Below are 14,200 nucleotides of genomic sequence, written 5' to 3' on the forward strand. Positions count from 1 at the left end.
AATGATTCTACAGACAAAGGTGAGTCTGTAGTCTAGGTGAGGACTGTTTCATGCACAACAGATAACAGTGCTCTTTCAGAGCTGATGATCTCACCCACACAGAGAAAAGAGGGCGGTGACGCAGGAAATTCGCCCTAATCAATCAGTACTGGGTGGAAAACCTGTAAAATAAAGTCACCGTGACGGATACATTTAAATTTTCCTTATGATGGCACAGTCAACCTCTCGTCATCATTATTAGCATTTACTGCGCAGGGTCAGATCTTCACTGCTGGCACAATCACACTCTCCTTTAATTTTCAAATGTGCCGCTGTGCGCGTCACCGTGGCGCGCCTCTCCTCCGTGTTCCGATGAGGCAGAGCGCACTTGTCTGTGTGTTTTGTGTTGACACTAGAGGGGTATGCGGCGATGATCTTGCGTGTGAAAACGTCTGCAGCGGTTTCGGAGCAGCTACGGACACATTTCGCGTTGGACGAGAGAGGAAGAGGGCAAAGACGATCGAGCGGCATCAGCAGGAGAAAAACAGCATCTCATAGTCCATCGCGCCGCTGCAGCGACCGTAGCGGCCCGTCGATTCTCAGAGGAAGCCAGGAGCTGGATTTGACATGTCGCAGGGATGTGCTGGTGAGTCGGCTCGTGCATCGGGGTGCGCGGAAGCTTGCGCGAACCTGGGAATAGAAATCTTTGACGTAAACGAGAGCCTTTGCGGGTAACGGGAGAAGTCGCGCACACAGCAATGCTGCTGAATAAATGTCACTGACATATTTTCCCTTTAGTTATGTAAATACTGCAATACATGCTCACTGCATGGGCCTAAAGATGGATGCTCATAGGCTAATCACCTGCATGGGAGGTTGTCCCTGGTCGGCGCCTTTGCGTTCATCCACTTCCTTCTTCTTGTTTTTAAGTGAATGAACTGTGTCTCCCTCGGGAAACTTAGCATCATATTAAGTGATGAAGCCACTTGGAAAGCTGTCGCATCTGTTTGGCCTAAAGGGGCTGCGATGTTGGGTTAATTTGTTTTACCAGACTCGCTTCCATCCGTGCATCATGAAAATGTCAGCTGAGACGAAGCCATTCTAAATAAAGAAGCAAACATGACATTTGTTTGTAGCTGCTTGTCATTCCCTGGCCTATTTTAGCTGCAGGACTGCTGCTGCATTGTTATGCGTTCTTTTCTTTATCTCGCAGAGAGCCTGATGATGACAGGAGGAGGAGAAGGAGAGAAGTGGAGCGAGGCTTTGCTGGTCCCTGATAGGTTTTAATCAGACAAAAACAGGTGCCTGACATCTAGACTGTTGTAATGTAATAATGATACAAAAACAATCATGAGGTAACAGCTGTTCTTCTCTTCTTCTTTCAGCTGTTTTGTGTCAGAAGGTGATGGCAGTGCTGACTGAGCTTCACCACTACTATCACCCATTCCTAAAAATGGACGCCCACCTCCAGTGCACCTGAGTCCACATTTAGTGCTCCTTTCTTCCCCTCCCTCTCCTTCTGCCTTTCCTTGCTCATTCTCCACCTCTTCCACAACCCCCACCTCACTCAACTGCAATACTTTCCCCTCATCTCCTCCCATCTCTCCACTCTGTTTCCCTGAATAATGGCGTACTGTGGGCGCTCTCTGGACTCTCCATGCACGTTAGCCTTGCTGATAGGCTTCCAGTTTGCCTTTGTGCTCTATTTCTCCCTTGGGGGCTTCAGAGGCCTGGTGTCTGTCCTGGTGCACACCACAGAGCCCGAGTTTGATTACTCTCGACCACATGATGTATACACCAACCTCAGTCATCTGGGAGTACCGCCTCCCCCGCCTCGCAACTCTGGCACTGGACCCCCTGCCACCGGCCCACCACTAAGAGACTGCCAGATCCCTTCTCCATTGCTGGGTGAGAGAGAAGGGTGACAAATAAATGTTTGTGAGTGTAGCACACAGTGAAACGCACAATGACTGTTGCTATACTTTTGTATTCTTGAGCTGATAGAAACGAAGCCAGAAACATTCTGTCTCCTTTCCTTTGGCCAGTTGGACCCGTGTCCGTCCATCTTTCATCTCCTCTGTCTCTGGAGGAGATCAGACAAAGAAACCCACTAGTGTTGCCAGGTGGACGCTACCGGCCTCCAGACTGTGAACCACGCCACCACACAGCAATAGTGGTGCCGTACCGAAACCGCCAGAGCCACCTCCGTGCCCTCCTCTACCACCTCCACCCCTTCTTGCAGAGACAGCAGATACACTACAGCATCTACATAGTGCAGCAGGTCAGGTTATGTATAAGTGAGTGTGCAAGCTGTTTTATAGTGATTCCTCCAGTGTCTTGTTCAGCGTGATTGTCAGCGGCTGCATGTTTGCCTTACATGAGCAAAAGCATTATGCAGCGGCATTGTTGTTCCAGTGGGTCAGAGGTGCCTGATGATGTTAAGGTGTAACAGTAATGGTAGTGTAACAGTAATAGTAGTGTAACAGTAATGGTAGTGTAACAGTAATAGTAGTGTAACAGTAATAGTAGTGTAATAGTAATAGTAGTGTAACAGTAATGGTAGTGTAACAGTAATGGTAGTGTAACAGTAATGGTAGTGTAACAGTAATGGTAGTGTAACAGTAATAGTAGTGTAACAGTAATGGTAGTGTAACAGTAATAGTAGTGTAACAGTAATAGTAGTGTAACAGTAATGGTAGTGTAACAGTAATAGTAGTGTAACAGTAATAGTAGTGTAATAGTAATGGTAGTGTAACAGTAATAGTAGTGTAATAGTAATAGTAGTGTAACAGTAATGGTAGTGTAACAGTAATAGTAGTGTAACAGTAATGGTAGTGTAACAGTAATGGTAGTGTAACAGTAATAGTAGTGTAACAGTAATAGTAGTGTAACAGTAATGGTAGTGTAACAGTAATAGTAGTGTAACAGTAATAGTAGTGTAACAGTAATGGTAGTGTAACAGTAATAGTAGTGTAACAGTAATAGTAGTGTAATAGTAATAGTAGTGTAACAGTAATAGTAGTGTAATAGTAATAGTAGTGTAACAGTAATGGTAGTGTAACAGTAATGGTAGTGTAACAGTAATAGTAGTGTAACAGTAATAGTAGTGTAACAGTAATAGTAGTGTAACAGTAATGGTAGTGTAACAGTAATGGTAGTGTAATAGTAATGGTAGTGTAACAGTAATGGTAGTGTAATAGTAATAGTAGTGTAACAGTAATGGTAGTGTAACAGTAATAGTAGTGTAACAGTAATAGTAGTGTAATAGTAATGGTAGTGTAACAGTAATGGTAGTGTAACAGTAATAGTAGTGTAACAGTAATAGTAGTGTAACAGTAATGGTAGTGTAACAGTAATAGTAGTGTAACAGTAATGGTAGTGTAACAGTAATAGTAGTGTAACAGTAATAGTAGTGTAATAGTAATAGTAGTGTAATAGTAATAGTAGTGTAACAGTAATGGTAGTGTAACAGTAATGGTAGTGTAACAGTAATGGTAGTGTAACAGTAATAGTAGTGTAACAGTAATGGTAGTGTAACAGTAATGGTAGTGTAACAGTAATAGTAGTGTAACAGTAATAGTAGTGTAACAGTAATGGTAGTGTAACAGTAATGGTAGTGTAACAGTAATGGTAGTGTAACAGTAATAGTAGTGTAACAGTAATGGTAGTGTAACAGTAATAGTAGTGTAATAGTAATAGTAGTGTAACAGTAATAGTAGTGTAATAGTAATAGTAGTGTAACAGTAATGGTAGTGTAACAGTAATAGTAGTGTAACAGTAATAGTAGTGTAACAGTAATAGTAGTGTAACAGTAATAGTAGTGTAACAGTAATGGTAGTGTAACAGTAATAGTAGTGTAACAGTAATAGTAGTGTAACAGTAATGGTAGTGTAACAGTAATAGTAGTGTAACAGTAATAGTAGTGTAATAGTAATAGTAGTGTAACAGTAATAGTAGTGTAATAGTAATAGTAGTGTAACAGTAATGGTAGTGTAACAGTAATAGTAGTGTAACAGTAATGGTAGTGTAACAGTAATAGTAGTGTAACAGTAATAGTAGTGTAACAGTAATGGTAGTGTAACAGTAATGGTAGTGTAATAGTAATAGTAGTGTAACAGTAATGGTAGTGTAATAGTAATAGTAGTGTAACAGTAATGGTAGTGTAACAGTAATAGTAGTGTAACAGTAATAGTAGTGTAATAGTAATGGTAGTGTAACAGTAATAGTAGTGTAACAGTAATAGTAGTGTAACAGTAATAGTAGTGTAACAGTAATGGTAGTGTAACAGTAATAGTAGTGTAACGGTAATGGTAGTGTAACAGTAATGGTAGTGTAACAGTAATAGTAGTGTAACAGTAATAGTAGTGTAACAGTAATGGTAGTGTAATAGTAATAGTAGTGTAACAGTAATGGTAGTGTAACAGTAATGGTAGTGTAACAGTAATGGTAGTGTAACAGTAATGGTAGTGTAACAGTAATAGTAGTGTAACAGTAATGGTAGTGTAACAGTAATGGTAGTGTAACAGTAATAGTAGTGTAACAGTAATAGTAGTGTAACAGTAATGGTAGTGTAACAGTAATAGTAGTGTAATAGTAATGGTAGTGTAACAGTAATAGTAGTGTAATAGTAATGGTAGTGTAACAGTAATAGTAGTGTAACAGTAATAGTAGTGTAACAGTAATGGTAGTGTAACAGTAATAGTAGTGTAACAGTAATAGTAGTGTAATAGTAATGGTAGTGTAACAGTAATAGTAGTGTAACAGTAATGGTAGTGTAACAGTAATGGTAGTGTAACAGTAATAGTAGTGTAACAGTAATAGTAGTGTAACAGTAATGGTAGTGTAACAGTAATGGTAGTGTAACAGTAATAGTAGTGTAACAGTAATAGTAGTGTAACAGTAATAGTAGTGTAACAGTAATAGTAGTGTAACAGTAATGGTAGTGTAACAGTAATAGTAGTGTAACAGTAATAGTAGTGTAATAGTAATGGTAGTGTAACAGTAATAGTAGTGTAATAGTAATAGTAGTGTAACAGTAATAGTAGTGTAACAGTAATAGTAGTGTAACAGTAATAGTAGTGTAATAGTAATGGTAGTGTAACAGTAATAGTAGTGTAACAGTAATAGTAGTGTAATAGTAGTGTATGTGCTGCTACAAAGTATCGGTCTTGTGATATTGGAGTATTGGGCTAAGGTTTAATAGTCCTGCATTGACTGTATCTAACATATACCACTTTATTAGGGGCACTTGTTCAACTGCTTGTAAATGTAAACATCTAATGAACCAATCACTGTGCAGCAGCTCGATGCATTTAGACATTTAGACATTGTCGTGACAACCAACCCAGCTAAGCATCACGATGGGGAACAAAGGTGATTTCAGTGACTTAAAACGTGGCATCATTGCTGGGCTTGAGAGACAATGATCCACCGGGACTGTCACACACAACCATCTCTGGGGTTTACAGAGAACAGCAGAAATCAGCAGTTCTTTGGGTGAAAAGGCTTGTAGCCCCCCTTGGCTGTGCCCCTGCCCCATTGGTCATGGTCATTATTGCTGACCATACCTATCCATATCCATCCTTTTTGCAATTGCAGTTACCCATTTCCTCATGGCTGATTCGAATAGGATAACACAGCATGTGACAAAGCTATAATAATCTCAATCTAGATTCTTGAACATGAAATTGAGTTCAGTTTGCTCAAATGGCCTCCACAGTCACCAGGTCTCAGTTCAGTCGAGCACCTTTGTTTTGTGCTGGGATGGAAGCTATTCCAATAAATCTACAGCAACTGTGTGATGCTGTCCTTTCAGTATAGACCAAAATGTTGTTTTTAGCGCCTTGTTGAATCTGAGCATTGAAGAATTAAAGAAAGGAGGTGTACCTAATTAAAAAGTGTCCAACATTTGAATGTTGCTGTTTTTACAGCTCTTGTAGGACTTCTAACTAGTTTTATTGCAAATTATAGTCATTATTATTATAGTGTGGTTTCATTTAAAATGGTTGTGAGATATGTGTTTGTTAGATTTATCTGCCTGGACCGGTGCAATAGAGGTGAATTGTTTTTAGGTCACAGCTCTCGATCTAAGCAAACCTCAGATATTTCCATGGTAGATGGGATGTGATACTTTCTGTGTATTAAACATTACATTCCCATGCTACAGCTGAATTGAACCATAGTGGTGTAGTTGGAGATTCCTTTTTCCTTCAGGTAATAAGCAAATCTTTAAAATGAGGTGCTATTAATCAGTGTCAACAGATTTCCCTGTGCTCTGCTGCGATGTACCTCAAACATCCCCGTTGTTCAAACTGCTGCATTTATTTAAGTCTTCACATATTAATGTGTAAATACATGAATCTGCCTCATTTGATGTTTCAGTGGGGAAACAGCACTTTTAATCGAGCCAAGCTGTTAAACGTTGGGGTGCGGGAGGCACTCAGAGATGAAGACTGGAGCTGCATCTTCCTGCATGATGTCGACCTGCTGCCTGAAAACGACCACAACACCTACACCTGCCACAAACAGTTCCCCACACACCTGTCGGTGGCCATGGACAAGTTCCGATACAGGTAGAAGCACAGAATAAACGAGGGAGGGGCTGGTCTTTCATACATTTGCATTGCCCTGAGACATTATTTTCAAGATTGTGCATGTTGTGACCCTCCCAGGTTGCCATACTCACAGTATTTTGGTGGGGTATCTGCGGTGACCCCGGACCAGTACATGAAGATGAACGGCTTCCCTAACCAGTACTGGGGTTGGGGCGGGGAGGATGACGACATTGCTGCCAGGTAAAGAGGATAAATGAGGCAGACACGCTGCATGCTGGGATCAGAACTACATGCATAACATCAGTTTGCCTCTTCTTGTACTTTTTCACTCATTTTCTCATGTTTACAGCTTCAGCACCGAATGTTTTCTTTTGCTTTGACTTATATTTGATGTCCTAACATCATCTTTCATCTTCATGTCTCCTCCCATTGCTGTGGCTTTGCTCTCTGTATGTCTTGCAGTGGGCACGATGGGTATGTTCACATGCACTAGCTTGCAGACTTGGACTAGGCTGTGTGCTTCAGAGTTTTCAAACTCTTCTCATTTCTTTACTGTGGTCCCCTCTTTCCACTCTGTGGCTTTTCCAACATTTGCCAATCTGTGAGAACTGAATGCAACAATAAAATTTAATTAGGACAACACATCCAAGAATGTTTCACACCCTTTGGAAACACTGCCTTTTGTGCACGATGTTAAATTATATCATGCAGAGAACATTCGCAGCATCAGTTACACCCTGTTTTGGTTGATTTAGATAACTGGAGTTGTACAAAAGCAACAGATGGAAAAGAAAAAGGGAAGCGCAGTATATTCTTCCACCCATAAAGCATGGCAGTACGTTTTCACCCTCCTGATTTTTCCTTCTTTAAATGCAGGGGGCTAGATGTTCATGTAAAGTTTGTTTTTGTGAGATTAGCTTTGCAGTTTTATGCAGCACATGAGTCTGTTTTTGGCTTACTGTTGTGTGCTGCTGATCCAGAGTGCGTCTGTCTGGCATGAAGATTGTGCGCCCTCCAGTGGCCATTGGCCATTACAAGATGATCAAGCATAAAGGAGACAGAGGCAATGAGCAAAACCCACGCAGGTACGTGCTGGCACACTCACAGGCATGTACAATATTTGTAAAGACTTTCTTCATCTGATCTAATGGAATATCTGCCTCAGTAAAGGGGAAGATATTCAAACGACCTGATCACGTCACGAACTTTTCTTGTCTCCAACTGTTCTCATGTTGAGTTTTTACCATCATAGTTGTTGCTTTTTGTCTGTTGACACAGTGATTTGTACAGAGTTTGTCCTCTGCTTACTCAGTGCTCGTATCTTCAGACTGATTGTATCTAAAACGTAATTAGGTCTCATTCTCCATGTCATCAGCCTTTTATCAACTTTTATGGAGAGTCTTTGTCATTTTTGCAACATATACATCTTTGCTTCCTTGCAGAGAGCCAGATGAAACGTTTTATGCTGGGTGAACCTTCACACAATCTTTAATATGGCTTTCGTCATTCTAGGTTTGACCTTTTGAAGAGGACCAGGCTCAACTGGCACTCTGACGGCCTTAACTCTTTGACCTACGAGCTGCTTTCCAAAGAGCTTGAGCCGCTGTACACCAACCTGACCGTCAACATTGGAGAAGACCCCCATCTGGCCCTGGGCAGGGTCCCCATTCCTGTGAAAGCAACAACCCCTGCTCACCGACGTAGCACCAGCAAGACAGGAGACCCATTCAAACTGGGAAAGAGGCAAGAAGTGCCAGCAAATGTGACTGTGGCCAAGACAGAAGCTGGTCAGTCAAAGACAGCCAATCAAATAACACCGCAGAAGAAGAAGATGAAATGAGACTAGGTGCATGTGAACCTGTAGCTTCCCTTTTCAGTTTGATCTGAAAGACAAAAGCAGCGTAGATCTGTTCTGTCGTGGGACTTTTAAGTGCAGCAGCTTTTTGTGCTCAGTGTAGGTTCGGGGTCATTGGGGGTAATTACACCACGGATCAAATGAAGAAGACGGTGTTGTCAACAGGGTGAAGAACACTTCTGAGTCACCTCGTCTCGGCTCATCATCTGCTGGCTGTGGTGGCTGACACGTCTGTGGGCGTGCTCGTGGCAGAACCAGGAGACGGACGATGGGCGATTCAGTCATACGCAGAGGTTCAAAACAAACGGTGAGAAGGAGACAGCAGATATAAAAACCTCTGCACACAGACTCGTCTGTTGCAGGCAGACCTGTGGCTTCGTCCAGTCTGCTGCTGTCTGTCCACGCCACTCTGCAGTGGGTTTGTGTTTCTGTGCCTTCTCTCTTTTATGCGCATTTTATAGACTGCTATAGCTGCTTTTAGATGCCCACACAAGCTTAGTTTGACCTCTTCTGCCACACGGGGAGACGTAGAAGGCAGGGATGACGACGCTGACCCGGGATCAGAGGAAATTTGTTCAGAACTGCCATTTTATATTTGTGTGCACTGATCAAACGCAGACCAACTCGGTAGATATGGGACGATTCTAGAGTTTATATTTCTATAGAGAGACTTCTTTATTTGTTTACCGTTTGGTTTTACATGTCCTACCTTACGTCTGGTGCCTCGCTCTCTCTCTGACATTTAGTTCATAGACAATCAACTTACACGGAAGATCGCTCTGTATTCAACCACATAACAAAATGAGGAAGTCCTATCATGTCAGATAAACAGACTCGTCATGGTGTTCGTCGTCTAGTTTGACTATACTCTCAACACATGGACAGACCTGTGCTTCTGATGTTATCTGTGATTATTTTTCTTTAGATTAGTCAAGTATGGTTAAAAATAACAAACTCGCAGACGACACTTACAGCGTGTGACTTTCAGATGGTGTTTAATATCTGAAGTGGTCGTGGTTACACTGCAGCACTGTGGATAGATTTAGGTCAGCGTTTGATTAGAAGCCCTGACGTATTCGTGGGCAATATAAATGGATGTTTCTTTGCTGTATTGATTCCCTGAAATGAAGCTTCTGTGTCTTGATGGGTAGACGAGCCGGTAGGACAATGTGCTTTATGTAATCACGGTCGCAGGGCTGCCAAATCAGGACATGCATGTAGGTCATTTTTTGTTGATCACGTATAATCTGAAAGCATCAAATATTTTTTTCTCTGTTAATTTTTAATGTTTTATTTCCAGTGCTCGTCTCTGTTGACCTTATGTGAGGGCAGAGTTCATGAGGGGAGTTTACTGATGAAGGACGAGTCTGATTCATTCATGGGCGACTGGATTTCTTGCTGCTAATTGACGAGGAAAACTGTACAATTACAAATAGCTTAAAATGACATACTGTAACTCTACATAATGTATTACTGAAGCGAATTTGAATGTATTTAATTCATTGTGTAAGTAGTGAGTCACTGATAGTCATGTGCAGACCTCTGAAGGGATCTTGTGGTGCAGATGTGTGAAACACTCTCCGCTGCAGATCAGATGATCATTCCTTTACATCACATCACGTTTCTCACATTTACATCGTGCCTCTGAAATGAGCCACTGAACTGTTAAAGGTATGCTGCTGGATTTTATGTGAGCACCCTCAAGTGGCAAAGTCGGGCATAGCGCCAGCCGAGAGGGAAGCAAGGACTGACTGAATGAAACTGCAGAGTTGTGACATGAATGTTAATCATTCGCGGTCGCCATTCACAGTTTTAAACCAATCAAATCTTTGCATTTCGTAGTATCACGTGACTGATCCTGCTGGTTTCAGAGGGTAAAGTAACAGCTTTGTGCATCATAATCAAAGAATCTTTGTTTATTTTGAAATAATGTTTTAAGCAAAGAATGTTATATAAAGGCTGCATTGAGAGAACACTTAGAATAAATAGGATCTAATTTCTTAGCTTTATAAACATGGTTATATATCATAATATTATCCTCCATATATCATATTATCTGGGAGAAAATCCTGTATGTAACAGTGACACACTGGAAGCTTTTAAGGACATTATGTGGCATAATCTCAGCTGGATTAATCAGCGAACTATGTGCTTACCTGGAGACTGTTCTATATTTAATAAATAGGCTAGTTTTTATAAACATTTTCGCATACGTGTTGGAAATCTATATTGTTGGAAAGCAAAGTCAGTAAACAGCATTTAGATTTCATAGCAACAGTTTCTGTTTATTTGTTATTCACGAAGTTGTTGAAGTTTAAATGATGAGACTCACTCGGCCGGACAGACGAGACGTTTGCGCTCTCGTGACAAACGGCGAGAGCAGTGATGTCACCGCGAGGGACGCTGATGCCCGTCTGCAATGGAGGTTGCCTTATATACCGATGTTATCTTGAAGATGAAAGTGTGTGTGTGTGTATGTGTGCACGCCGTGTGTCAGTGTAGAACACAGTCAGCAAAAAACAAGCATATGATGGACAGTGTTGTGATAGCGAGCAAATATGTATTCCAATAAAAAACTAAATCAAATAACGATGTTGTCTATGATTATGATGGCTACACACATTTGATAACAAGTATACACACACACTGATGCAGCGTGCATGCCACACTATAAACACACTGCAGTGCTTATGGTGGAGCACTTACCCTCGTCGAACACTCAAAGCCTCTTAATGAATATCGCCTTTACCATCTGATTGATGGCGCTGCAGCTCACAGACTGCAGACATCAGATGCTCATGCATGGCTGATAGATTATAAGTCATATATCACCATCCACTCATGCTGTGGAGAGGTTTAAAAACCCACTAACCTGTTACATCACCCAGTGTATTGCAGGCCTCAGTGTTCCATGTAAGCATCAAAGCAGGATTAAAAAGTTGGATATGAGATCCTATAAATAGACAGTAACCCCCAGCTCTGTATGTTCGATCTGTTTCATAATCTAAAAAGCTGTGTGACTCACCAAGAACGGGCGAAAGCACAAAATCATGAGAAGGGCTGGACAAAAACATCACAGCCAATCCCGCTGCAGTAGCAGCAAAGAGGACTGTGGGGCTGAATCAACAGCCTGATGTTGTCAACGATTCCTTACTGTACAAGTTCTGCTGATAGTAATCAAATGCAGTAACCATAACAGGCTTTTGTGTTTTTAACCAATCAGAATTTATTAGCAACATTCCTGCTCACTTCCAACCGATATCAAACTGATCACAGACATTAGATCCTTTACATTGAAGGTTAAAGTTTGGTTAAAGGGAAACCAAAGTTGTAGTCATTTTATCTGAGGATTTTAATTTTATTTTAAATTATTGTCTATCAATTGTAATTGTATTTATGATGTCATTTGGTTTTATGAAAATGTATGTTTTATTGTAATATGTATTTATTTAGATTGTGAGCCCAACAAGGGACAATTGTTGAAAATTAGCAGTAGCTATAAACCTGTGTGCGGTACATCAGTCTCGTGTCTTGCACTTGAACTATTTTTAACTGCACTGTCCCTTTTAAATAAATAAATTCAAATTAAAGTCTGACTGAACAGACTCAGTAATGTAAGTAATGCTGCAACGTAGCAAAACCCGAACCCCCCAAGAGCTCAGCTTTCCATTTGCTAAAGAAAATGTTTTGGATTGTGTCGACTGTATTACTAAATATTTTTGTGGTTAAATCATTCTTTTGTATGTTGTGTGCTTTTGTGCTGTGAACCAGTCTTTAGCTTTACATTTGTGTATATTTTGCTTCAATGGACTCAGTTCCTATAATTTAACCTATTTTAAACTGCACTTTAAGGCACTTGGTACTAACAGTTTGTCCAAAACTAAAAGTTTGCATTTCTTTATTTGAGTCTATGAAAAATGCCAAAGATAACATAGTTGGATGTGTACATAATAATGTTGTTGCTTCATCGAGGTAATTTCTAAAGAGCTATCAGCTGGAATCTTGGCATATCTTAGCCTGGTGTGCAGTATGTCCTTAAACAGTTTAAGGAAACTAGACAAGTGGAGAACAAAAGAAGTGGTAAAAAAAGTCCCGACACAGGACTGAGAGATTTATTCAGCTGATCCATCTGTTGTTCATTGAAGGCTCATAACAGTGAAAGAGCAGCTGAGCAACTAGTAAGAATGGGCGACATTGAAGAAAAAGGCTGAGGTGTGCCAGAGACACAAGAACTGGACTCAGAATCAATGAGACATTGATGAATCCAGCTCTGAAAGTTTGGGTTTTATATCCTGGTCAGTATGTTCATAGGAGGTCAGGACAGACAACAGTGAGTGTCTACAGCCATTTGAAGAACACAGTGGAGGCTCGTCTGCATTTTAGTCAAATGTGTTGGGATCTCTCAGAATTGATGGAACTGTGAACACAGAAATGTACCATCAGATTTTAATCCACAATGCAATACCATTTGGATTGATAGTGGCTTTATTTTCACCATGACAACGATCCCAAATGCTGCCGGTGCAGAAAAACACACAGTGGAACACTAACAATCGTGGACTGGGCTCCCCACAATCTGGATCTCAACATTATGAAGCAGTGTGGGATCATCTTGACAGAGAAGAAAATAAAAGGCAGCCAACACCCAAAGAAAAGCTCTGAATGTCCTTCAAGAAGCCTGGAGATCCATCACTGAAGACTGCTTCAGGAAATTACAAAAAAGCGTAGGAGAGATCAGGCTGTGCTGAATAAAGATGGTCATAACAAATATTGACTTCCAAGCTCATTAAATGGTAGAAACCTGCCTTATAAACTGCATTTTCATTTATTTTTGTAAATGTTTCGATGAGTTGCTGCTGCGATTTCTCCATTTTCCAAGCTAAACTATCTGTATTGACCATCCTCGAGAGCGCAATGGCATTGAAGCTAATGTCACGAGACATCACTGGGTAATACTGTCTTCTGAAGTCATCACACCTGATTGTCTTTTGTGATGCTGTCATGCTCTGATGGCAGCAGTGACAGGCTAGTTTGCACTTTCCCTCCAGTAGACTGACACAGTGGCCTGCTGAAGTGACCGAGGCAGGCTGACGCACTGTCGGAGGCTGAGGCAGCCTTCGGTCAACTCCTGTTACTGTACGGGCTCATAGCTGACCTCTCACACATTCAGCAATATTTTAGCCTTAGCACAAACACACGTCACTCACAAAACCGTGCACAGCCACATATCTATCTATCTATCTATCTATCTATCTATCTGTGCGCAGACTTTATCTGCAAAGACGGTGAGCTACTGAACACTATTATTCTAGAGATCCAGGAGTGAACCAGTGATGTTTGCTTTATGAAAGAAAACTGCGGGTATCCACAATTTCGCTTGGCAGTCGTTCTTATGAATCATTACCACGCATCGATGTGAAAATCTACCACGATACTAGGTCACCACATTCAGTTATATAACCACTCTTAACGAAGATCATCCCATCGTGGGATATGGAAATGAAAGATAGGCCTTTGAGAAGACGTATCGAGATCCTGCAGCGTCTCACGCATGCGGGCTAGATAATGAGGAGGAAACGGAATCAGCCGTGGGGGTCTTCAGTGCTGGACCCTCGCTCTCTTACCCACGGCTGCTCAGCTGCTTCTGTCATCCATATTTGCAGCCTCAGTGGACAATTTGCTCAGCCTCGGGCCTTCTTCAGCGCTCACAACAACACATCAAATGAATTAATTCTGCTGCTGTGGCAGCGCACTGGCGATCTAGGTCATGCAGCTCTGTCTCTGTGTCCCCCCCCTCCCTTCGGCCACCTAA

At 41.3% G+C, this 14,200-nt stretch overlaps 1 protein-coding gene across 1 annotated transcript; it reads left to right on the plus strand.

Moving 5' to 3' along the window:
• The first annotated feature begins 59 nt into the window (after nt 1–59).
• b4galt3 (UDP-Gal:betaGlcNAc beta 1,4- galactosyltransferase, polypeptide 3) lies at nt 60–10,977 on the plus strand. The gene is made up of 8 exons (XM_085145704.1): nt 60–625; nt 1,193–1,280; nt 1,365–1,887; nt 2,025–2,260; nt 6,361–6,551; nt 6,651–6,773; nt 7,514–7,618; nt 8,046–10,977. The coding sequence occupies exons 3-8, from the start codon at nt 1,605–1,607 to the stop codon at nt 8,371–8,373; spliced, it is 1,266 nt and encodes a 421-aa protein (XP_085001830.1). The 5' UTR covers nt 60–625; nt 1,193–1,280; nt 1,365–1,604; the 3' UTR covers nt 8,374–10,977.
• The last annotated feature ends 3,223 nt before the right edge of the window (nt 10,978–14,200 follow it).

Source organism: Neolamprologus multifasciatus, chromosome 20 (assembly GCF_963576455.1).
Source record: "Neolamprologus multifasciatus chromosome 20, fNeoMul1.2, whole genome shotgun sequence".
In the NCBI taxonomy this organism is placed as follows: domain Eukaryota; kingdom Metazoa; phylum Chordata; class Actinopteri; order Cichliformes; family Cichlidae; genus Neolamprologus; species Neolamprologus multifasciatus.

Bases quoted from the DNA above. Each gene is read 5' to 3' on its own strand.
- b4galt3 (XM_085145704.1), top strand. From the start codon at position 1,605: ATGGCGTACTGTGGGCGCTCTCTGGACTCTCCATGCACGTTAGCCTTG. The intron at 1,888-2,024 runs GTGAGAGAGAAG...TCCTTTGGCCAG, and splicing joins GATCCCTTCTCCATTGCTGG to TTGGACCCGTGTCCGTCCAT. The intron at 7,619-8,045 runs GTACGTGCTGGC...TCGTCATTCTAG, and splicing joins AATGAGCAAAACCCACGCAG to GTTTGACCTTTTGAAGAGGA.